The 26,921-nt window shown below is 34.3% G+C and overlaps 1 protein-coding gene across 3 annotated transcripts in view; it reads left to right on the top strand.

Annotated features, from left to right (window-relative positions):
* The window catches only part of Cfap299 (cilia and flagella associated protein 299), a 568,391-nt gene extending 557,809 nt beyond the window's left edge, over positions 1–10,582 (top strand). For 2 of the 3 annotated variants that reach the window (XM_010628604.3, XM_010628595.3), the window contains exon 6: positions 9,368–9,534. In XM_010628604.3, coding sequence (XP_010626906.1) covers positions 9,368–9,463 — 96 coding nt within the window. In that variant the 3' untranslated portion in view covers positions 9,464–9,534. Of the gene's footprint in view, positions 1–9,367 lie in introns of all 3 variants that reach the window. The other variant, XM_010628611.2, reaches the window with a different exon arrangement.
* The last annotated feature ends 16,339 nt before the right edge of the window (positions 10,583–26,921 follow it).

The raw sequence follows: 26,921 nt of genomic DNA, 5'->3' as shown, positions 1-26,921 counted from the left end.
GCTCACTTTATTATAGGATGTATTATCACAAACCAAAGAATATGGGAAAGAGTGGAGAGTTTCCTGCCTGGATGAAATAATTAAGATGTTTCTTCCACCATTTTAAAGATGTTTTACCTAAAGGCAAAGACAGAGGTCTTTAAGAAAGCCCATGATCAGGCACAGGGTCACTGCATATTCAAGACCTCAGTTAAGGAACTGTTCTTCCTTAAGGATTTTTCTGATGAAAGGGTCATCTATGCCCAAGACTCCTTCTCAACCATTCACCATCCTAGCAAATGCCTACAATATGAGGCATCAACATTCCAAAAGATGATGAATAATGTTGGTGTTTATCAGAGTGTAGAGCAAAATAGCATAAAGGCCACTAGGGAGATGTTGTAAGGACAACACCTAAGTGACTTTTGTCACCTGGGATATCCTCTGCATAAATAGTGGTGGCTATGGTCATCTGCATTGCCTTATATAGCTAAAGCAAGAGTAAAAACTAGTATTAACAACAACAACAAAAAAATAGCAAATTGCCAGTCCCAACTTGGTAACCCAGAAAACTACCCCTTAAGCACATGAGGATCTCCAGATTGATTCTAACCTTTTGGGAAATCTAACTTACTTTAAAAACATGGCAAGTTTTTTAGATGTCTCTGAAACAAAAATTCACATGACCATATGCACAGTAATATAATAATGTTTCAGGAAATTCAAAACATCACCTCATTGCTTAAGGCATTCCATTTAAGAACTGTAGACTCTAGAGCACCCTCAAATTTCTGCAAGCAGGTGGAAGGGCTGAAAGAACTACAGAAAAACTTGAAAGGATCCAAGGAGTGGCCATCATGGATCATGCAGGGGAAGGCCATCCAAGACAGTCAATGTGTTATGTGCACGTACCAGCTCCCCATAAGGAATGCAATCATTGTGTACTGCATACCTGACTCATAATAAAAAATGAATGCCTAGAGTTGTAGCTACAAAGATTTTATTAGCTTTGTGATTAGGGAAAATTATTTGACACTTTGAGCATGTCCCCATCTGTTTTCTCATCTGTAAGAATCTGTTAATTTAGCCATATGATGAAACACTATATTGAAGATTAAATAAGAGAATTGTCTAAAATAACTGCCACTGCATAGGTGACCAAGAAATGATTATTGCTCGAGGATACTGTATTACATCAGCAACCATGGAAGTTCTCAAAGGATAGCCATTTTTCATGGCACATTAAAAATTGGAAATAATCTGTATGTCCAGGATTGGGCAGCAAGTGGACTAAATTATGATACATCCACACAATGAAATAATATGTTCAAACTGTGTTTACCGATGTCAATGTACAATTATGTATAGTATTCGAGATACACTATTGAGTGAAAAAGCAAATTATAAAGGTGTCCCATGAATTAGTCATCATTTAAAAATATTCATATATATGGACATTCATGTTTGTTTTTTTCAACTCACAACTCTTGACAGCCAAGTTTATAGAAGTCTTTTTCTCCCGTTTGGATGTATTTCTGAAATGAAAATTACTTAGTCAATAGAGATATACCTCGAAAAGCTTTAGAAAGGTGTTGCCAAATTGAGTTGCAGTGAGACCCTTATCAATTTACAATGACACCTGCATCACTTAAGACTCCCTATTCACTGGGCTGTCCTTATTTGCATGCTTTTGAACCTTTATGAATTTTGCTGCCCAAACTTCTGTGGCATCATTTTGATTCGCATTTTTATTATTGGAAATGAACATTGCTTTCATATGAGTGTTAGTATATTGTATTTCATCATCTATAATTGTTACTGCCTTCCACTTATTTTCCTGTAAGATTTTAATGGGTTTTTTAAATCAGTTTTTAAATATTGTATGTACAAAGAATAGAAAATCTTGTAACATACTACAGCTTCAGAATCTGTTTTTAACTTTATCATGGCTTATGGTAAAAAGCAGTTTTAAATTTTTATATAGTCAGAACTACTGACTTTGCTTTCTAATTTATTTCATTGTTTCTTTTTTAAGAAAAAGATTCTCACACTAAGAACAGCAAAACGTTCATCCAAATTTTCTTCTAAACTTGCTTATGATTTTGTACATTTAAATGTAAAACTCTTCTGGGATTTGGTGGAGAAAGGTTGGAGTCTCTTTACTCTATTCCATCAACTATGATTTTCAGTAACTTATTACTGTTGGTCTTGTCCCACTATGCTTTTTTTTTTTTCTCATATTTTATACTTGACTTGCAGTCTTGTCTCTTTTGGGACCTAGAAATGGCTTCAGGCAGAAGTCTTTTCACAACTCTTTCCAGTGCTGTGAATTTGAAGTGAGAGCTTTCTTCATACTGCATTTTCTCAACCTGCCACATTTCTTGTTTCTGTTGTGTATGTGAGACTGCTTTTTGCACCCTTGCTGTCTATGTTAAGAAACAATTTCTCAAAGAAGATAGACTACTCATCCTCATATTGACATAAAATGAACATGTGCAAAAAACTGTTTTAATTCATCAATTAGTGAAGGATCTGTAAGATGTCACAGCTGGACCATTCAAGGAGCAGAGACATAAGAGGAATAAGAAATTCTAAAATTAATTTATGAATAAATGCAAAAATGGTTGTGTCAGTATCATTTCAAAAAGTTAAGTTCCATCCCATTGGACACAATTACTTTGCACTATATGAATATATGCAAAAATGGTTGTGTCAGTATCATTTCAAAAAGTTAAGTTCCATCCCATTGGACACAATTACTTTGCACTCTTGGCAAAGAATTATTTGATTATTGGATTTCTACAAATAACAGAGTTGTCATAGAGCATGAAGATGATAAAGTATTAGATAATCCATATGCCCATTATTTGATTTTCTGCCCATTTCAAAGTTTTTCACGTCTTCCAAACAATTTTTCCCTCCTTTTTATGATAATAATTTCAAGAAAAGATTATTCTTGATCAGAAAATAAAGCTATTTCATTACTTTTGTTTGATTGTTTACATAGGTTCAAGAAATTGTTGTTTTACAATAGAGCACACCTTACATTTACTTTGTAAAACCATATCATTTATTTTAAAAAGAAATTAAATCATTCTCAGAAATTTCCTTAAAGATTCTCAAATTGAGCTTCTATTCTCTATTATTTGTTGTTCTGGGGGTTAGAAACTAAGCCTGAGAAACTCTCTATATTGTACCAGATTTCACCTGTAATACCTATAAATTTGGGTAATTGTTCTCTTTGCAGTGTCCCTAAAGTGTCATAAAGTTACTTACATATAAGGTATCATATTATTAGACCCTTCAGCCAAAAATAGATCAAATTGCCTGGAAGGGCTTTATAGACATTGCTTCCATAAGAGTTAAACTTGATTAAATTAGCATTGTTTCAAATATGACATTCCAGACAAGGTCTTAGTTTTATCATTTGTATAATTGCTTTCTAATAAAAAGAGTGGGCCAGGGATTTAGCTCAGTGGTCCTGCCTCCTGCCTCTCAAACACAAGGACCTGAGTTCTCTCCCCGGTACCAAAATGGGGGCGGGGGGTGAGTATTTCTTACTGAATTTATGCAAATTACTGAATAGTCACTGAAATTAAGGAGACTATTTAATAAGAATTTCTTAATCCTAGAGGGATAAATGGGAATTAAATATCATATTAAAATGGTGCCTTTCCATTTATAAAAGGAAAATCTATTATATTTCTATGGATTGCACATAGATTAAAAAAGAGAAAGAATGTTCTTATATATCCAGTAAATAGAATGTTTTAAAAACCAACAATATTCTAAGAAAATAGTCACAAGCAGTTTTTTTCTCAGTGGTTCATGTAGTTCTATTGCAATGAATTCCTGCTCTTTACTTTGACCTAAAAAGTTTCTTGGAAATCTTGACTCAGTCTGTCCATGGAGAATTCTGCAAGTTGTCTGGTGACTGTGAGCTCAGCTTTGAAGTATCAAGGACTCATACAGATTTTTTCCAAGAGATTCTAAGACTGTCCCTGCTTATTGAAGGCAAAAATCCTGGTACATTACCTGTAAGAGACTTCAGGGAAACATAAAAGTAAAATACTACTATCTGTAAGTGATTGGGAACCAAAATGACTGTGTTTGAGTTATTACTAACAATTTTCAATTGTAAACAGTCAGATGAAAGGTCATGAGGAGAATAATACAGCAGGTAAAAGTTGTAGCTCTTTCTGTGGCACAGAAAACAAAAAAATCCCATACCAAAAAAAATTAGTGAAAGTATCTCTGATGAACACTATTAAATCTATTTTAGAGTTCTGTGAATGGTATATCTAATAAAATATGTGTTAAAACAATTTTACTGAAAAGTCTTGAAATATGACATAGAATAATTCTGAAACATAATTATCAATGCCAAGTAAAGAAATTCAGAAAGTCTGGAGTAAGCTGTCAATATTTGCAGTGTTTGAACAACTGAAGTTATAACTGATGACATTGTACTGTTTTTATCTAACATCATCAGTCAAAGTACTGCCAGAATGCTGATAAACATAGGAAAACCTGATGGGAATATTCCTAAGCATCGTGATGAGTGTTTTTCTGTGAAGATAAATATACGTAAAACACTAAAAGCAATGACAAAACTCTAGGAGCTTTTCATAAAGCCTGTAAAATTTCTATAATATTTGTTTATAAGGTACTATTTATTCATATTGACATAGGAAAAGCCAAGTATTACTTCTGGTTTGACAATTCTTCCTGTGGAATTCACCAAAAAAATCTAATTATTTTTAGTACTTTCTTTTTAAGTGAAAGGCAAAGTCTTTGTGACTTTTTTTCCAGGGCTCCTCTGGAAAATCTCAAATGTATTTTTAAGTATAAAAGATATACTGAAAGTATAATTTTTTCTGTACTTCAGAACTCATTATGGCACAGTAAAAGTAAGAAAGAAAAGTGTCAAGAGAGTATGTGGATACTAAGATAAATTCAGAGTGTCAGAGAAATACTAAAGTAATATTCAAGTAAACATTTTAAACAACAAAATGTTTAAAAATAAGCATAAATGGTAATGTGATTGTAAAAAGCCTTAGCTCTTTATAAGTGAAGAATCTTTGTTCTTTTCATTTTTCTTTTTTCTTAAATAAGAATGTAATAAGTGGATACCGTAGAAATTTTTTCTTGTATATACAGAAACTTGCTATATAAGCAGGTTACACAGGTTTTTGAAAAGCCTTTCATATAATAGGCAAAGGAAAGAATCAAGAAACCAAGCCAGTTAATATTGGACAAATTTTACTATCATTTTGGGCCAATTTCATTATCTTGTCAGACTCAAGAACTAAAAACCAAGGCAAGAAATTTTATTTCCAAACTTTACCATGCATTTTATTTTTTCACATCCCAGAAATTCTCTTGGGAGCCATGAAAACAAAACAGTTTTCCTTTAATCAAGATATTATTTCTGTTAACATCCTAATGCATTCATCATTGCTATGGTTAAATGAATCAATAAGTATTTTTAAATTTCTCAGTTTCAACCTCCAATATAGTAGAAATTGATAGCTATAATCCACATACCTAAAAGTTTTTGGAACTCTCTGGTAGTTTTCAAGATTGTAGAGGGGTTCTGAAATGAGCAGAAAACTGAAAACTACTTGGGGAAGAGGGGTTACGCTATTACTGTGTATACCATTATCCACTACTACCCTACTGTGAAATACAGTGCTACTATAAAACCCCTACTATAGAACAAATCTACATTCTCTTTAAAACACAATGTATACAGTAGTTTTTTTCAGTTCCTGTTATTCTTAGAATTGTCTCAACCATTTCTCCTAACAATGATGTTTGATCAAGGTAACTTCTATTTCACAGAGAAAACTGGAAGTAGAGAAGTATTATCTTTCTTGCACATTTCAGCAAACTAGTAATTTTATATTGCAATTATATCTATATATATCTACACATACATATATTTTTAAACAGAGAAACTACATACACATTTATGACTCAAAGACAAGAAGTTTCCATAAGATATAAGCAAAACTACATAAATTTAAAATTATGCCTGTTAGGCATCAAGTTTGCAGTATTTCTAGCTGGAATTCCTAGTGGATACTAAATGAGTATTCATTATATAATTCAATTTAATGTCATTCTAAAGTTTTACGTTATCTAAAGATTTTGGGAAATATATTCAAGCTAAAGTACTTTTTTAAAAAAAACATAATTGCTGTTGCAATAAAGTTTTCAGAATGATTTTATTTAGCTGAATATAAATTTATATTTCTCATTATTTTAAATACTATATATAGCATTAATCTACTTGATGAGTATACCTAAATAAATTTAAGAGAAACATACCCAAATAGAATAAATTGTTGTTTACATTATACCTAATACTGATGAACCAGAAGGTATAGTTTTATATTACATAAAAATTGCTACATTAGTCTTATTTACCAAAGATTTACTGTATTTACTAGCTTCAGATTTTCAAAACAAATTTGGAGTTTCTGTAAGAATAACTTTCTAAATGTTATACATTTAAAGTATCACAACTTCTGTTTCCTAATCTCCTAGGAATTTTACAAATATTTTATTTGTAAAAGAATTAAATAAGAGTTCTCTTTAGATCAATCAGAAGAGCGTTGCTTTAGGGAACTTTTAGTCAAATTTATTACACTTTGGGGATAGGAAAATATTGTGCATATTCAAGAAGAGATAAAGGTCTTCCTAAATTATAAGCATCTATACACATGACGTACAAACAGCTAATAAATTCAGAGCTCAACCTTAGTAACAGATCAAGGGCAAACTCATACACAAAAATCACCAGTTCATATGTCAAAGTTATTCTCTTTTCTGTGGACAAAAAAATCTTAATTTGAGCTTAAAATAGACGAATAGACAAGCAATAAAAACAAAGTACTATAAAACTAGATTCCCTGTTATATGTCACCCAGCAGAGAGTAAATCCCTGTAACCCATTAATCCATTTACAGTGATCACAAGAGTTAGACATAGAACCAAATTCCAAATCACTGCTGTCATGCGTAGGGCATAATTTATCAATTGTAAGCATTTCAATGATAGAACAAAACAAAACTATTAAAAATACAGGGAAAAACAGAGGCTCAGCAAAGTTCATGTTTTATTGCCACTGGGGATTTACCTGTGGGAGCCCAGAAAAGACAAGCCTATATTCAAGCTGCCAGGAGATATAATCGCTTTTCTGCAAATGGCGCTGTTGTGCCCTCGGAGGACATTTTGGGCATCAGCAACTGTAAGATAATTTTTTTTAAAGGACATAGCAGTAACTCATACAAATACAAAGCAAATGAGCTACAAATTCCATTTAATTCATTTGTTATAGAAAAGACCTGAAAATGAATATAACCAGCTCAAAGGAGAATTCAAATGACAGAATGTGTACGTACAGGCTATAAGGAAAATTAAAGTGAAATAGATTCCTATACAGAGAAATAGCTAATTGCACTGCAGTAGACATAATTAATTTGCATCTTCATAGGTGACAATAATGCATGATGTGTACTTCTCTACAACTTAAAGAACTGAAAGAAAACAGGAACAAGAGTAGAAATTATGTGAATAGGTTGAACAATTTGGAAACTCATTTTTTGCCATTATAAGACTTGACAATTTTTCTGAATCGAAATGTGAGTCCAAAATTTTCTTTTTAAATTGATGCAAGAAGCTAAATACTGTGAGAGAAAATCAAAAGTTGCTCTTTAGCCCTGGTTCTAAGTTTCCTACCATTATTCTATATAGTAGAAGGGAGACCAAGTAACAGCACCTATCTGCATATCAAACACACAGAAATCCCAATGACTAATACTTTCCCAGTGTTGCTATCAGGTGGCTCCTTTAGAATGTATTCCCTCTAGGGTATTTGAAAAAATGTTCCACATCACTGGTCATTCGAGAGATGCAGATGAAAACAACACTGAGATTCCACCTCACCCCACAAAGACTGGCTGCTATCAAGAAATCACACAATAACAAATGTTGGCGGGGTTGTGGGGAGGACAGAACCCTTCTCCATTGTTGGTGGGAGTGCAGACTGGTGCAACCACTATGGAAATCAATATGGAGATACCTCAAAGAGCTTGGACTGGAGGTTCCATTTGACCCAGCCATCCTTCTGCTGGGTATCTTTCCAAGAGAACTAAAAGAATCATATCACAGAGAAGTATGTGCACCCATGTTTATAGTGGCACAGTTTGTAATAGCTAAATCTTGGAAACAGCCCATTTGCCCATCCATTGGAAACTGGATAAAGAAGATGTGGTTTTTCTATAAAACGGAATATTACTCAGCCATAAAGAATGAGAAAATAGATTCATTCATAGGAAAATGGATACATATTGAAGATATACTCCTAAGTGAAATAAATAAGTCACACATGTGTAAATACCGAATAGTTTCCCTGGTGTGAATAATCTGCAACAATGCATAAGATTCTAATAAGATTACTGACATTTAGAAATGGGAAGAAAGGAGCTAAAGGTGTAGGGAAGGTGGGATGGGTAGGGGAAGAGTAAAAAGGGAAAAGAAAAAATGTGAGAGAATGAAAAGATGAAAATAAAGTGTTTGTAGATGGGGAGGGGAGGAGGGGGTGAAGGGAGGGCAGAGGTAAGGGGGAAAAATGAGAATCAAGACTTGTCATGTAAAAGTACAAGATCCCAACAATGAATGTAACTGTACTGTATCCCTAAAATGTACCAATAAACTCAATTAAAGCTGAAAAAAAAAGAATGTATTCCCTCTAAGAATTAGCCTCACCCAAACCTCTCTTTTCTCTCTATTAATACCACATTCGCAAATAGTTATTCCCAAAATTGCCCCCAGGGAGCTTATAATTGGCAATACTGAATAAAGTGAACCAAATCATCATTTTGACAGATTATAATCTGAAAGGGGGCAAAAGCAGGTCAGATAATTTTAAACTTTTAAGAAAGAAGTTTTTCATGAAACCCACCGTGGAAAGTTTCCTCCACTGATTTGAGCCAAATGAGATATTTTTGTGTGGCAAACTGAAAAATCAAGGTAGGATTCCTTCTGACATATAAAACCTCATTTCACATGTATTCCTAAAACCTCTCACTAGGATTTCTACAAAATTAGTAACTCTTAGGGCTCATGAGAGTCTAGACCGGCATGAGTTTGGAACACTACATCGATCCCAGGTACTTTCAGTACCATCACAGCCCAAGGGTCCAAATAGGAATCATCACTGCTCCTGAGAAAAAGCATCCATGAGAAACACACATAATGGTCTCCGTGGAAACAACCTTTTTAGTCAATTCTCTTTTCCATGATATAGAAGCAAAAAGAAAATTCATTTGATGCCATCTGTTGCATGGTCTTGACTAACCATGTAATTTGTGTATTTTAGGTTCACCCAGGTGACAACTCTACCAGAACCTCTATCCAGACAGACCTCTACATACAAGCTGTCATTTTTGACCACATCTCCAGAAGGAAGACTTAAGCATCAACATCCTAGATGGCTTCCTTATTGCTTGCTAATTTTAGCCAAATTCTGTAGTTAGCAGCAAATTAGAACCATAAGTGAGTCCTATAGCTGGAAGGCAAATTAAAATAATAAAAGTTAATAGAGAAATTAGAAATAAAATGTTAAATATTTTTATTATATAGCTAGCCTACCTCTTGATTTGATTTGAGGTTTTTCTTTCCTTTTTTTTTTTTTTTCTTAAATCCTGGACACTGAGGCTGATTGCAACAGTTCATGGAAGAGAATCTTGTTGCCACTTCAAAGATACACTAATGAGTGACATATTTTGTAGCTCAGATTTTCCAAAACAGAAATGTTCCAGGTCCCAGTGTTGCCAAATCTAGTGGACCCAACATTATGCCATGTGGCAGTGCTGGCAGTGTTGAATCCTGAAATCACTGAATATTGATAAGGGGCCCCAAATGGGAAGACAGGCATGGGAAACACTATATGAATACAAAGTTTTCAATAAATACTAAATGAACAAGCAAAATCTGAAATATTCTATGAATTGATCAAAGAAAAGCTTTGATGCATTTGTGGCTCTGGCAACATGAATCTCGTGACAGTGAAGCTGAAGAGATGAAATCTAAGAGAAACCAGAAGGTTTTAGAGAAGTAAGAGAAATGAACATGTTTCCCAATGTGCCCTGCAGGTGGCTTTGTACAGAGAATATTTTAGAGTCCACTTGTTATTTAAAATTAATATTTTGCTGTTCTAGTCTTTTGTATTCAATTCTCTTCCTTTTCTTAACAATCTACTGCTGAGGTGATTTAGTGGGGCCAAGTAAGGTCTACTGTAAGTGTGGCACTCTGCACTGTGTGTGTGTGTGAGAGTTTCAAGTATAGGGGGTATGGGAGAGTCCAGGGCAGAATTGATGAGAAGGATATGTTCCTGGGGAGCTGATGGTATAATCACGAAGTGCCAGGTTTCAGAGTGATATGAAATTGGGTGCATTGTGCTGGTGTGATTGCATAGTTTTCAATATATACAATATACACCACAGATACGGAATCTGTGTATATGTGCATCTTAGTTACTTTTTCTCAAAGCTGAGACAAAATACCTGATACCCAAAGTTGAAGGAGGAAAGGTTTAATGTAGCTCACTGTGGAGGTTTCAGTTTATGTTGGCTGGCTCTAAGGAAAGGTGGCATGGCAGAGGAGAAACAGTTCATGACAGGCAGAAGGCAGAATGGTATGAGGGAGCAATAGTGAAGTATTAAAGCTGCAAAGACAAGTATATAAGCAGCAAGCAGCAGAATATTGAAGCGGCAAGCAGTAAGAGCAGCCCTCTTTCTGTTCCTTATATTTTATCCAGAGTGGGTACCCTTAATCCCAATAGATCCAGCCACCTTCACAAAGCTCCACCCATGACTGCATGAGGCGTTGCAGTGACATCTAGAAACAGGCCAAACAATGTGCAAATGCATACTCATGGGTATCCATATACCCACTGAGAGAACAAGGAGCTGCAATAGCCTGATATGAATGAGCACACCTAGTAGCCAGATCTTAGTTTCTCAGCACCATTTCCCATGAAAAAAAATCAGGGATCCTTGGGAAAATGATTCAAGGTGGAGGCAAAGAAAATACAAGAGTTTGGAGAAGACTTTGCCAGAAGGCTAAGAGGTTAGAAGGATATGTATCAAAAAGATACAGAACCCAGCTTGGAGAAGTTTCCACTAGCCAAATCTGGGATAGTTTAGGAATCAAAATAAATACTGATAATGTCAGGCATCAAATAAGTAACTATGAGTCCATACTGATCCACAGATGTGATTGGAAGTTAGATGAGAAGATACTTACATAGTACTTCTGCACATGCTACTTAATTATACCCGGGATGATGGAAATGGTGGAAGACATCACTTTCCATAATTGAATACCATTAGTAATGTGGCAAACTGATTTTGTGCTCTACCAAGTAAAATTTATGTCTGAATCAGTCAGTCAAATATCACATGATAAATTGGAATAGCAAGGCTTAACTGATGCAACTGAGGATTGTGGCATCCCTTTCATAACAGCCTGCCAAAGTTGCATAACTTCCGTCTAACCAAGAGAAAACTCAGACAAATCTGAGTCCAGGGACATCATGCAAAATAACTGGTGTGTAATCTTCAGAAGTGTCAGATTATGAACACAGAAGAAAGATAAAGGAATTGGCCCAGACCAAAGGGGACCATGGAGACATGACAACCAAATAGGAACCATCATTCCGAGTTGGATTCTGATGCTAGAAAGGTAACGTGGGGACAAGTGGTGGAAATTGAATGTTTTCTGAAGAATAGATAGTAGTTAAATGAAAATGCTTATTTTTAATTTTGAAGATTATTTTGTGGTTATATAACACAATTTGCTTAATGGAAATTGCACTAAAGTATTTGTGAGTCAAGGGGCATCATGTCAGCTATTTACAAATATATCAGGAGGAAAGGTCTTTGTGTTATGTCTGCAGTTCTTTGTAAGTGTGAGGTTGTTTTGCAATAAAATAAATATCTGTTTATTATATACATTAACTTAAACTCCTAGCTTCTTATATTGTCAGCACAATGTGTAAATCTTATTATTCTATTCATAGATTTGGCTAAATTTGAACAGTTGCTTTATTGAGTTCTTCAATAATTTAATGGATTAAAAATTTTTAAATATTTTAAATTTCATTCATCACTTCTATTATATTCCATTTTCTAAGGATTTCAAATTTTTAACAGATAAGATTTCCCACACAATTAGATAAACATTTTCAATTTTATAAATGAAACATAAATATGACTCATAGTTTTTCTAAATGTTCTAATATGGTTTTTAAGTTGATGAAATTTCAGTTTTTCAATTGGATCCGAATTAATTGGTCAAATATCACATTTTAAGTAGAAATCATATAGATTATCAGATATTCTATCATGCCAGCTCCTTGTAAATACAATTTTAGAATGTTTTAATTATATATACTTAAAATATTTTCAATACTTAGTATATTTCCATCTAATTTCTATATTTAAATCCAAGATTAAAAAAATAAATAAATTATATCACCAGTAAACTTTACATCATAGTCTGAACTGAACATAATCAGAGTAAATACTGACTGGAGTTGCAAGTTTGATTAGAGGAGATAATCCTCAACCTGGGCTGCCATAACAAAATACTACACTTTGACTGGCTTCCACAACAGGAATTTCTCATAGTTCTATAGGATAGAGTTTTATCAAGGTGTAGACAGACTTTGTTTCTCATAAGATCTCTCTAGCAGGTGACCAACTCTCTCTGCCTCTCTCTCTCTTTCTCTCTCTCCAGATTTTTCATTTTATAAGACACAACCCAACTGGATTAGTGCTCATCATAATAAAGACTTCATTACTTCTTTAAAGGTCTTTTCTTCAACACATGAAAACTTGGTTTCCACATATTAATTTTGGATGGACACAATTCATCCAGTAACACACCATGTATACTGCAAACCTCCAGGACATTTGTGTATGATTATACCCTCTCAGTCAATCCTAAGCCAAGTGTAGGCCTCAAAGTACCCTAACATTTTGCCTTTAAAGTTGGAATTGTCTTGCTGTCTATGTACCCTGGATTCAAGTTTTATATTAGCTAGTTTTCTCTTCTAATTTGAATTTGAAGCATCCACTCTGGGTGACTATTAATGAATCTATATATAATCTCATTCTATTTGTGATTTGCTTTCATATTCTTACTATCTTTAGGTCCACAAATCTTATAAACAATTCAGTGACATCTGATTGTATTGAACATATCCCTCAAGTACTACCTTGCCCCATTGTCGAAGTTCTAAGGTCACACAAATGGAGCTACTGGGGCTTGGAAATCCCCTTCATGAAGGCCAATTAAGGTGACTTCCACCCAGCACAAAGGAAAGACTGACCAGAAATCAGTTATGCATGAGTCCAGGGTAAATTAAAAGAGTAGTTTTAACTGAAGCTAGTGGTTAAATGCAGAGCCCAGGAAAGGGGATATGTGAATATATGTGAGAATTTGCAAAAAGACCACTGGGCCAAAGAGACAAGACCCAAGACCAAACTGGCCAACTAAAGGGAAATGAAACAAGAAACCGGGCAGTGCCACAGGAGTAAAGAGCATTAAGACCTAGACTATTTGGCAAGCTAAAGTTGATAATTGGCCAAAATAGCTTTATCTCTATAGACTTCGGCTCCTGGAGATCCCTTCAAAATCCAAAACATCTATGATTTCTCCTTGCTGTTTCTTCAATTTATTTATAGACTCCTCGGAAGAGAATAGTCTTCGAAGTTAACAGTAATTTTCTCCAAGGTATAATTTGGAGATACTACTCAGGATTTTGGATAAATGTTACAGAAATCCAATTTGAAATTTTATCATGAAAATATGGATGTCTCCCAGAACTAAAAGAAAGAACTAAATCTAAATCCAGGGATAATATAATAACTAATTTTTAAAAATCTGAACACTTAAGAACTCTGTCACTACCTAATTAATAAGTTCCTTTTATTTTCTCTTTTTTACAAAACAGCCTCTGTTTCTGAAGAACTTATGTCAGAAAATTTGGTTCCAGCGGTCTTACAATCTAATATCCCTCCCTCCCCCTTCATCCTTTGTTTTTCCCAGAATTCCAGAGAAGAGTCATTTGCTCCATTTCAATCAGGAGCCTATCTCCGCTAAAATCTAAAAAACAAAATGGTGAGGCTCTGCAGAATTATATTTTGCACAGTTACAGCAACTAGGGGAACCTTGGGGATGAGTGAGAATTTTCAGAGAAGTAGGTAAATCTGTAACACAACAATATATCCAGTTCAGTGGAAGCAGGAGGTAGCATAGGGAGGAGTGAAAGGAGGGTAACAGGGCAGCTCAGGTGCTGGGCCGCTGAAGCAGCCATTCATTCTTTTTCACTGATTGTGACAAAAGAAGGGGTGGCAGTGTGACTGTATGAGGCTTCTCATACTGTGTTTCTTGTTTTACCATACAACTTACTCAGATAAGCAAGTGTGCAGTTAAAATCTAACATATGACTGGCCTCTCAAAATTTCCAGACCTTCTACAGTTGTATGATTTATTTTACACTCAATAAAGTTAAAGGAAATATCAGGTTATTCATATATTGGGGACACATTGTGAGCCAGATATTCTTCCTAGGGCACAATAATAAATAAGTCCTTCCTTCAACAAACTGACTAACTTGGAAGAAAAAGGAATCCTGGGAATCTTGTTTTTGTTTCTGTTGGCTGTTGCTGCAGCTGCTGTGAGTGGATTCCACCCACCTCCCTCCCTTATTACAGCTACAAAAGTGTCATAGATTGAACATGAATGCAGTTTAACTTGTATATTTACTTTGTACTGTCCTTAGTAAACTTTCTATATGAACAATTCCAGTTAATATCCTAAAATTTTATAAATATACATTACACATCATGACAATTTTGTTACTTCCTTTCCCTTAGTCATGTGTTATTTCTATATCTTATTACATTATCCAAGACTTTCTAGAACCTTTATTAAGTCAGGATGATTCTAGCTTATTGGGAATACTGCTAGGGAAGTATTTTTCAAAGTGTGCTCTGTGGAGTGTTAATCTTTTTAAAGTATATCCCCCACCCCCAAAATAAGAATAGAAAAATCAGAAAGTCAAATAAGATTGTAAAATTGCTTAGTATGTTTTTATCCCAGGGACTCACAATGAGACATATTATTGGTGCAGAGAAGTTGAGTTGTACAGATTTGTTTAATCAGGGTTCCCAAATTATTCATGATTGATCGACACTTCCAATTTCACTACAAAATGTCTATTATTGTCTGCATTACCTGATACTGTTTGTTTGCAAGCCTCCCCCACCCCAGAAAAAAATCTCACATATGTAAGCATAAAGACAAATGTGTTAGAAGTCAAACAGTTATAACTGAGACTTAGGAAGGAAAGAATATGAGACATTCTGAAAGCTGATCTGTCAAACAGCACAACCAATAGAGTTGAGCGCTGGCTACTCCACAGACCCTGTCAATCAACCTCTAATTTCAAATTCTCAATAGGACAAACCCTGATTGTGCACAGTAGGCTCAGGTATCCATAATTCCAGGTGACAGTAAAATGGATACATAACATCTGAAAACTCAACTCTCTGTCTTAAGGGTGTTTTTATTTTGCTGCTAAGTATACTTCTATTACTTTTTTTTTTTTTTGAGAATTCACTAGAACTGGATGACAATGTCTTCTTTCACATGAAATTCTGGCAATGAATTGAAACTTTCATAATAAAATTAAGTGATGTGCCATGCTATGTGTATAAATTTTGAGATGCATCCCAGAATAAAATGCTTCCTAAATGTTTTCTTCAATAAATTGTCCAAATTTATTTTCTCTGAGATTATTTGGGACTTTTGTACTTCTATTTATTAAACTATTTTCTTTCTCTTTCCTATTTGACAAAAAACTTAACATATGGACACAGAATATTGAAATTTTAAATTAATAGACTTTACCTTTTGAGCAATATTAGGTTTGCCAAAATACTGAATATAAAGGGCAAATAGCTTCCCTATATCTCTTCTTCCACACGTATACACTGGTTCCTTTGTGAAAATTTGGCCTCCGTGTGGTATGTTTATTACAACTGATGATCCAATATTGAAAAATTCTTAACTGAAGTCCACAGTTTACAGTAGGGATCAACGTTAGTGTTATTCAACTCTATGGGATTTAGCAAATGCATGCTGTTTTATATCTACTATTACAATATCAATCCATAGTTTTTCTGCCCTAAAAATTTTCCTTTGTTCACTTTAACATCCTTGCCCCAATGAAACTCCTGACAGCCACTGATCTTTTTACTGTGTGCCTGTAGGTTTTCATTTTCCAGAATGTAAGATAGCTAGAATTATATAGTATAAAGCCTGTGCAGACTGACTTCTTTCACCGAGCAATATGCATTTTAGTTTCCTCCATGATTTTTTGAGGTGGGATAGTTCATTCTTTTTGTTGTCATTCTTAATTACTAAACCATACACTTCTGTAATGTTACAGAACAGTCTGTTTACCACTTCCTGACTGAAGGACATATTTCTGTTTCCAAGTTTGGCAATTAGAAGTAAAGCTGCTACAAGTTTTTGTGCATGGGATTTTGCATGAATGTAAGTTTTTAACTCATGGGTAAATAAATACCAACAGACATGGTTGCTGGATCATGTGATAAGTATGCTTAGCTTTGTAAGAAATTGACAAACTGTACCAGAAAGTGACTAGCTCAGTATGCAATGCCACAAGCACATAATGAGACTTAACTGCTGTACTGTGTCATGGTCAGCATTTAGTGGGTTCAGGAATTTCTGTTTGTTTGTTTTTATTTTAGCCCTTCTAATAGTTGCGTAGTGAAATCACACTCTTGTTGTATTTTGCAGTTCCCTGAAGATGCATGATGTTGAATACCTTTTCAGAGGCTTTTTGCGTCTGTGTCTCTTCCTTGGTGAGGAGTCTGTTCACATCTTTAGCCTGATTTTCAACTGGGTTGTTTGTTGTTCTTGCATTTCACCAGTATCTTTGTATATTTTGGATACAAGTCTCGACAGTAAAACCATATTGTTCTGAGGTTTTCAGAGAAAAAACTTTTTAGTTATTGCTTGAAAGAAATTCATGTTTTTTGTTTAAGTCAATAATGAATATTAAATTTTTCTCAGGGAAACAATTTCATCTACTACAATAGAACATTCTAATATAGTTTCACAAAATAGTACATAATTTGATAATATGTTCTATATGTGCTTTTACAATATCAAGTTTCTAATTCCTGTTTTTAAAATTTGTACCTGTAATTTATGAAAAATTTGGTTTTAAGTGGTTTACCATTTTTTTCATTGTGATTCTGTTTTTCTATTACTTTGTTTCTATTTTTAGTTTTCATCATATCCTCCTTCATGTCTTTTTTAGGTGTGCTTTGTTGTTTTTCCCAAAGTCATTGAATTGAGATTACTCATTTATTTTCATTTTTCTTGCTTAAAATCATAAGAACACTTAACAAAAACTTTCCTTCTCAGTACAGCTCTGTCCATAACCAACAAATTGTAAGAATTAATGTTCTGCTTCTTTCTGTTTCTAAATATTCTATTCTGTGTATCTATACTTCCTTTTAAACTGAGTTTGTTGTTAAATTATTTAAATTTTAAAATAATCCTAATTAGCTTTATCTAAACTTGTGAGTATGATTTCTTATTTTATTGCACTGTGGTCAAAGAATGTAGGCTTCACACCTACTTGTGAGAATTTGTTGATTTTTTTTTGTGATTTAATATACAAGTAGTCCTTATTTTTTTAATTGAATTTATTGGTACATTCTAGGTATACAGTACAGTTACATTCACTATTGGGATCTTGTACCTTTACATGCCAGGTCTTGGTTCTCATTTTTTCCCCTTGTCCCCACCCTCCCTTCACCCCCTTCTCCCCTCCCCACCTACCAACACTTTAACTCATTTTTACATTTTCTCTCATTTTTTCCCTTTCCCTTATGCCCCTTCTCCTTCCCTTCCCACTGTCCCTACACCTTTAGCCCTTTTCTTCCTATTTCACATTGCTAATGATCCCGTTAGGATCTTGAGAACCATTTTAGTTTTTCACACCAGAGAAACTATTAGGTATTTACACATGTGTGACTTATTTATTTCTCTTAGGAGTATATCCCCAAAATGTAAGTCCTTATTTTTTAATTTAATGTTCTACAAATATTTGAAAAAGATCACATATCATCTGTTTTAATATGTATTTAAACTTCATTAACATTACATCCAAGTATTTTTGTCTCTTTTTTTTAATGCAGTACATGTGTGTATGGATATATGTTAGCATTCAGTGTGGCTTGTACATTCACTCTCATGACAAATACTTTAAACAATTTAAAAATAGGAAAATGAAAGTAAAACCCCCTCCCTAGGAAGTCAGGGAGCCAAAGATGGGGAAAGGCAGGGGAGTTACCTGAGGCTCCACATTTCAGAATACCCCAGTCTCAAATGCCTCCTTGGGTATCTGCTGAACCTGTCAGTCACCTCTCCTAGATTGGCTGCTCTTCCTTGCACTGTGTCCTCCAGAAACACCACCACTGACAGTTTCTTGTCTCTTTCCAGAAAACTGTGAATGCATCTGTGTGGTGTAGCAATTTTATGCTTTTGCTTTTAAATACCTGGGCTCTTTATTACATGCTCTCCCTCACTGTTGCAAGCTTAGAAAGGAGACAGTCTGTTCATTTCAACACATTTCTTATGAACATATTTCACTCTTCCTATGAAATACACGCTATTGCAATGTACGGAAATAACGTACTATTTTAACCAGGCTATTACTGACTATGTTTAAGTAGTTTTGGGCATAAACTATACTTTTTCAACGTTCTTTTTTCAAGTGTTTTTGTTAATATAGTCAATACATATGTAGGGGAAATTTGGGCACATGAACCTGTGGTATAAAAAGGTACATGTGCTTATATATTGACAGTATCAAATTGTCATCCAGAATATTCATAATCTATAGGTCATATTTAGACCTCATCAATTATAGCTCTTAGTAATATTTTTATTATCTCCTTTTCTGGTAGATAAAAATTTGTAGTTTATTGTAGGTTTAAATTATAATTATTTAATTGTAAGTATCTTTGAATATATTTTTAATTATTTAATACTTTTACATCATTTTTAAAATTTCTGCCTATTTCTTATTTTCTTATTGATTTGGAAAAGTTTAAAATATATGAGAGAAATTATTTTTTCCTGAAACATGACATGTAAGTACTTTTCTCATTTGACTTATCATTCTTTAATTTTGTTTGATAACTTTGGTTGTGCAAAGGAACTTAATTTTTAAATAGGCAAGTTCAATTATGCCTTTCTAATAGTGTTTGTATTTCATGGCAGAAAGAAGTCTTGACTCTAAAACGATAACTTCTAAATTTTTTTCTGATACCTTTGTTCTTATTTTTTATGTATATTTTTGTCTATTTGTGGTTTATTTTAATATAAGGCATGAAACAGGAATTTAATATATTTTGTCAAATAGCTATAATCTTTTTCAATATCATTTTTCAAAATAATTATTTATCTTCCTTTGAAACCTCATTTTATCATAATAAATATTTTTCCAGTTTATTTTAATGTCGATCTTTTTATTGCTGGGCCACCACCAAATGCTTTAATTTTTTTTTTCTTATCACAGACTTCAATATCCTTCAGGTCATGTTCAGTGCATTTTTTTTCAGCTCACACAATTATTTTTAGCATTATTTTTAATATCATTTTGCAAATTCCGAATAGCATATAAAGATTAAGCCAGACAATCAAAGTAAACATTTGGAATAACATCTGCCCTATAGTAAATATAAATTTTAGTTTCTTTTTCTTTGGGGGGTGGATACTGGGGATGGAACTCAGGTCCTTGAGCTTGCAAGGCAGGTGGTAAAAGCACTGAGCTAAATCCCCATCCCCAATTTTAGTTTCTTAAGAAACATCTCAAGTGAAGTAAAATCTGTCTAGATGTTGTATGTGCTACCAGAGAAGATGGTGACATTTTCATTATTCCCTTTTCTCTGCAGTTAGATGTTGTTTGAATTCACTGCTCGACCACAGCCAACTGCACGCAACTCTCCTTATAAATCATTTATGTAGCATAGATCTCCATGGTCAAGATAGGATTTTCTATTTTGCCCATGATGCCAAATATCAATGAATGTCATCACAACAGTTAACCAATACATTTTTGCCAAGGCCCTTTCTGTCTCTACTCAAGGGTAGGGTACCTCTTAGGATGTCCATACCATTGCAAAGGTCTCGTCTTCTGTTTGTGTGATGATCTAAAGAGGAGCATGGAACAGAAGAGGGGTACTCACGTCAAAGAGAAGAGTTTTACAACTATATACTTCAGAGCCCTGAGGTTATATTTAAGAGCTGCAGAGCCCATCACAGAGGGTAACAGAAAGCAGGTCCAAGACTCCAAAACAAATCTCTCCACATTCCAAGAAATAATTCACTTGGACAAATGGTAACATTGTGTTTAAAATAAATCCTAGAGAGAAGGAGGAGACAAAAAAAAAGGCACTTCTGTCTAACTCTCTCATTAGTGTAGACCACTGATAATGAACCTTTTAGAGACAGGGACCCAAAACCACTTGTTTACTGTAAAGTGCCAACACTTCAATTAAACCTCAGTACTGAGATTTCAGTTTGGAAAAACAACTACTGGAGCTACTTGATTTGTGTGCTGACAGAGAGTTTTACTTGCCTGCTGTGGCTCCTGTGCCATAGGTTTGCCACCACTGGTGTAGACCAAAGTTTCTCCAGGTTGGTACTACTGACATTTTGGGCTGGATCATTCTTACTTATAGGAGTCATGTCTTGAACATTGTAAAATACTCAGTAACATTCCTGGCCTCTAGCTCATGACAAGCCCTCCATAATGAGACAACCAAAAGTATCTGCTGCCCCTGTCAAAAACCCACTGGAAAAACTGTCACCAGTTTACCCAAAAAACTGCTTTCATACTGGGCTAAAAAGGTGAATGCACGAACTATCTCTCCATATCTTTCTTTGGTGGATGACTTCATTTATTTATTTTTTTCCTGATATGGGAAATTGAACTAAATTAAGCTTTGTGCTTGCCAGGCAGGTGTGGTGCCACTGAGCTACACCCCTGGCCCTGACAATTTCACTTTTGATAACAAAATAAATCAGGTTTCTTGATCTATTTTGTCAGCCTTTAGTAAGTAAAGTTTTCCTCTAGACTCTTAAAGTCTAAAAATCTAAGAAAGCCTGCATCCTCCTAATGTGATAGCACTTATTACCAGCCTCCTTAGAGACTTCAAACTGTAAGTTACAGCTAGAGTAAAAAGAAATTAGTTATTAGTTAAGAATGACCAGCAAATGAACATAAACAATATCTTATTTGTGAATTTTTGCCTCCAGTAGCAAAACTTGTGTAAGAAGTGAACACCAGGTAATGTTCCCAGGTTTGGGGTGCCAGATCTCCATCAGGAGGCAGTTTCTAGGTTCTTTCTGTCCGGAGCGAAGTATTGATCAAGACAAGCATAAACAGTAGCAAAATTTTACTAAAGGTAGGAAAAGAAACAGTCTCTGCAGAGCAAGTTTGGGCCAAATCAAAGCAGGAAAAGAAGTACACCCTACAGTGTGAGGGTGGGCCACCAAGCAAGAGGGAACACAATGGAAGAACCTGAATGTGGACTGTTGTTTTTAGTATCACTCACTCCTAGGGCTAATATCAAGTCTAGGCAAATCTGCAGGAGTTCTCACGAGAAGTCCACATGCATGGCTTTGGCAACTGTTCTGTGCATGTGTCCTGGGATTTTGTAATTGACTGGTCACATCTGCTTCTCCAGCCAGGTTTGCCATGCCCTAGTCTCCTTCCCCAGTAACTGAAATTAGCCTCGAGTCAGTCTTTTCTTGATTCTTACTTAATTCTAGGTGGTCAAGTTGGATCTTTGGTTTCTCCATTTCTATTTCTCCATTTTTGTACTTTGGAAGATGAATCAAAGGATAATAACAGCTTTCAAACATTCAAGTGACTTTCCCAGTGATTGACACTGACAATTCTCCTTTCGACGTTATCTACTTTTAAAGATAACAACAGCTCATTTTCAACCAACAAAAGTATTTGACCTAATAATGACTCATCTTAGAGAATTTTCCTCATCTCAGAAATAATTCCTCCTTAAGAAATAAGAGCAGTCAGGAACATACTATGGTTACTTCTTTCAGGAAATAAAATTAAAAATGTATTTAACCGGATTGCTTAATCAATAATACTTAAATTTGCAAAATAATTTCTGCTTTTTTTCTTGGTTGTTTATCCACAGCTGGTATGAAATAATGCAACAAAAACATGCATTTACTGTGAAAATTATAAACATCTCAAAGATTAACGATCAGTGAAGTTGTAAATTTAATTTTTTGATTTTAATTTACCAGTTGTTTTGGCAAACAATGAGTATTTCTTTCAAGTCATCATTGTAAGAAGGATTAACTTTTGTAGTCATGAGAAATTCCATTGAGGTCCAGATCTGCACAAGGAAATAGCTAAAGATACTGAAAAACTTTTAAAAATCACATACACATGGAAAGGACAGGAGAGCACCTCAAAGAAGTAGAAATCTTTAAGAGGCTCTTGGAAACTGAGTAATCAAACCTATGATTCTGAATTTGTGCATCTAAAGATGCACTTGCCAAATTCTTTTGTAACACTTTTTGCTAATTATAACCCTGCCCACCCATAGCCATAATACAAAGTATTACTACAAAGATACAAATACTGTAAGAAGTATTATACAAAGAATGACACAAAGATACTGTATGACTTCAGTCTCCATATTGTAGGTGCCAACACATCCCAATATCCTTCACCAACCCTGGTCTCAGAAGACCTGATTGTATTATCTGAATTCTCTATTCCCTGTCATTTTTCTTGACTGTTCTGTGTCCTCATTCCTTCAGCTGAGCACCTCTAATAGGTCTGCATTCCTGGGCTGTCATCAAACACACTGTAGAATGTTGAGCAAGAGCCTCTCACTTGCTATGGGATTAGGCCAAGTGAGTTCTCCTGCATATAACAAAAGCATCTGAAGTTCTGCGTCTGAAACTGTTTATACCATACAGTGCTTAGAGGAGTGAATGTTTACAGCCTAAACATTGACATTTCTGAATGGAATATTCATTTATTGTGTATTAAGAAAATAAAAATTAAGACTCTATTAAGTGCCATGCAGTATTCTGGAGCCTGGAGCTGGGGACAGAAAAAACATCATCACAGCCCATGATGCTCAGGATCTTACTTTCCAGTGAGAAATACAATCAATAGACAAACAACCAAGAACAGTATCAACTTGTATATTATTTTTAACTCTAAGATTGAAAGACAACTGTAGTATAATGTAAAAAGCAACGACTTTAGATTCTGAATCTGAATTTTTGTGGCAATTAACTCTCATTTTAGTTGAATTGTTTTAACTAAATCACAATTTAATTTTCTGAGCCTCAGTCTCCTCACATGAAAAATAGAGATCATAATATTCATTATTGTTAGAATTAACTGACACGATGGATGCCTGAAACAAGCACTTGCAATAAAATATTGAAAGGAGAGAAAACTATTTGCAAGGTTAATGTTATCTTTAAACAATAGTTCCTTTTGCTAACACTGTTAAGTATTCTAATTGTTCTATTATATGGTTATAGTTACATGATTATACTACAATTCAAAAACACCCAATATGCAGAATTCTTCCTATTGCCCAATATGAAATATTCTATTAACTGCAGGACAACCTCTGTAGGCGGTGGTAGAACACAGGTACAGAATCAGGAAAGAGGTGGCTAAACCTCAAAATTAAATCCAGATTATTCAGCTTCAACTGTTGACACTTTCAAGAGGTAAATCTCAATACTTTGATATTAGCTTGTGATAACAGCCTTTGATATTGTGAAATGTTTCTTTGAAATAATTATAACCAGTTTTTTTAAATGCCAAAGAAACTTACTGAACAAAATAAAATGTTAGGGGAAATATTAAATGCCCAGTTATATTTTTACATTTCAATATAAAGGTTTATAATTATATATTCTAAATTAGGATTAGATATGAGACTACCAATTCTGCTCCATTAAATGTATTAATTTGACCAGATATAATTAGTTTTTATAATTGTATAAAGATTATGTGAGGTTGTTTTATCTAAATTGGTAAATTACATGCTCAATAAGGATATATTTAATCTCCTAGAACAGGGTTCTGTATGTCTTTTCTAAAATATTTATATCCCTCATCATATATCTCAAGATTCAGGTTCATTTTCCTACCTGTTCACTATTTCTGCCTGAATAACTCACAGGTACATCAGTCTTGGCAAATTAAAGTGAATTCACAATTATTTTTCTAAATCTTGTCCTCCTAACATTTCTATTCCTATTGATAGCATCCTTCTGTATCCATGAACTTCTACTTAATTTCAAAACCTACCTGTTAGATCTCTAATCTTGTATCAGCCCCTTTCTTACATCTTACTACCACTATCCTAACTTGATTCAGTACTGTCCCTTACCTATACCAGATTAAAAGCCACATAATTAGTTGAACAAAACAAGGATTATCCTGAATTCAATCCAGAAGGCAGAATAACGGCCCTCAAAGAGCTCTAGATTTTAATCCCCGGAACCAATGAATATGTCACCTTACACAGCAAAAAGGGGCTTTGCAGATATAATTATGGTTAAAGACCTAGGGATGACCGTATCACGAATTACTCAATGGCTCTAACCTACAGTTAGATGAAGTTTTCCTCATGTGATCAGAGAGACACTAATGAGATTTAAACGACAGAAAGGCACAGCATTCCTGGATATGCATATGGAGCAAAGCTGCCAGGAAACAGGGAATGCAGGCAGCCTCCAGAAGCTGGAAAGCACAAGCAGCAGGGCCCCACTCTGATTTTAGCACAGTGAGGCTTCCTTCAGATTTCTGACTTACTGAATTATGAGGTAAAAGTATGTCATTCTAAGCCACTAAATTTGGGTAATTTGATACAGCAGCAAAAGAAAATCAATACTACTGCTGTTAGGTCAATCAATTTAAGAACAAAAATGATCATTTCTAGTCTCTTCCTCAAACTCAAGATGCTTTATGCCTACCAAGTATACTCAAATGACTCAAACTTACATGCACAAGCTTGTTACAGCTTCATTGCAGACATCTTTCTATCTCTCTTTACCCTTGCACACACAAGGACTGGCTATCAGCCACACCCCACAGTGGTGTTTCACTTTCCATTCTTGTGCCTTTGCTCATCTTTGTCATTGCTGTACTACTGCTCTGTTTTCAGTTGCCAAAACCCTAATAGCTCTTCTAAGTTTGAAATCCAGTACCATCTCTTCCAAGTGCTCTCGAATTTCTCTTGCAGGAAATGAAATGTTTTTTCTCAAATGTGCATTCTTGACCATTCTATCCCTTAATATTGTTTTATCCCCTTCAAACTTCTTTATAGAGAACTGTTGCTTTACCCTTATGAAATCCATTAAGTGTCCAAGAACAAGCAAGAACTTTGACTTTCATTTTTGAATTATTAGGATGTTGAGTTCAGGTCATCCACTAAATACATGATTGAGAATTTTCTTTTTCAGACAGAAAGGGCAATAAAAAATGAATCAGTAACTAAGTATAGAAAACACATCAATTTAATCGTTTGCAAAAAACCTAGTATAGCATATCTGATCTGCCTTAATGTGATACTTTAGATTCTTAATCACTAATTTTATTGAACTGTATTTATGACATTACATAGTAAATATCATATTAGGGCCTTAGAAAAAAAGTGAAATTATTTGATACAATATAATCTGGGCCTCTATAACATACTGTGAAGTAAACGCTGTGAACATTGTCTTAGTATAAATAATTTCTGTATTGTCAATATGATACTTGAAGGATATTCCAGTGTTTCTTTACCCATTCTGTTTGGCTATGTTTTCATATTTCAAAAAAAAATTGTTATCTCTAAATAATGTCATCCCAGAGCCCTAGATGAAGGATTGAAGGAGATGAGAGTGCCAGACATACACATGACAAGGGCATGATTTTGTGCAGAAAAGGGGTAACCATATGAAAGTTATCAGTATGTCCTCCTGGACTTCGAGACTTATAGAAAATGAGAATTAGATGGACCGAATTGCGGGTCATGTAAAGAGAAAAGTAAAATGCTTCAGTATTTTTAGAAAAGAGAATCCCCTTTTTGACATGTAAAATATGGGACATAACTAGAGTACTAATTAAAACCTATTGGATCACAGGTATATGTCACTGTGCTTGGCTCCTTACCAGTTTCCTGTTTACTCGTCTTTCAGTTATTGCGAATTCGGTGCTGGAATTTTTTATAACTGTGGATGGGCTATTTCTCTTTGTAGTCCTATCAATATTTGCTTGATGTATTTTGTAACATTTTTATCAAGGATTTTTTTTAGGATAGTTAGGTCTTCCAAAGTATTTGTATCTTTATCATTATAAAATGGCTCTTATTTTCTCTGGTAAATTTTTTTAGTTTGAAATCTACTTAGTCTCTCATATTAGCATAGCCATTCCAAATTTCTTTTGAATCATGTTATTATGATATGTAATTGTTATCCTTTTACTTTTTCTCCCCGTTAAGTTTATTGATACATTTAAAGCAAACAATACAGTTACATATATCATTGGAATGTATTGTAATAGTCCCCAAATGGAAACAAGCCTAAGACCCATCATCAGGTAAACAAATGAATAAGTTGGGGAATGTCTTCTGTACAATGGACCACTATCCAACAGTTCAAGAGGAGTCAACTGTTGGTATAGTTGAATGGATCTTAAAATAACTGTGCTGGTTGAATGAAGTCAGACAACAAAATTCTAGAAAATGGAAATTAAT

The sequence above is a fragment of the Fukomys damarensis genome, unplaced genomic scaffold, assembly GCF_012274545.1.
Source record: "Fukomys damarensis isolate Sample0158 unplaced genomic scaffold, DMR_v1.0_HiC HiC_scaffold_32, whole genome shotgun sequence".
NCBI classification, from domain to species: domain Eukaryota; kingdom Metazoa; phylum Chordata; class Mammalia; order Rodentia; family Bathyergidae; genus Fukomys; species Fukomys damarensis.
The sequence above is the reverse complement of the archived record's forward strand: the minus strand, read 5'-3'. Positions and strand labels throughout refer to the sequence as shown.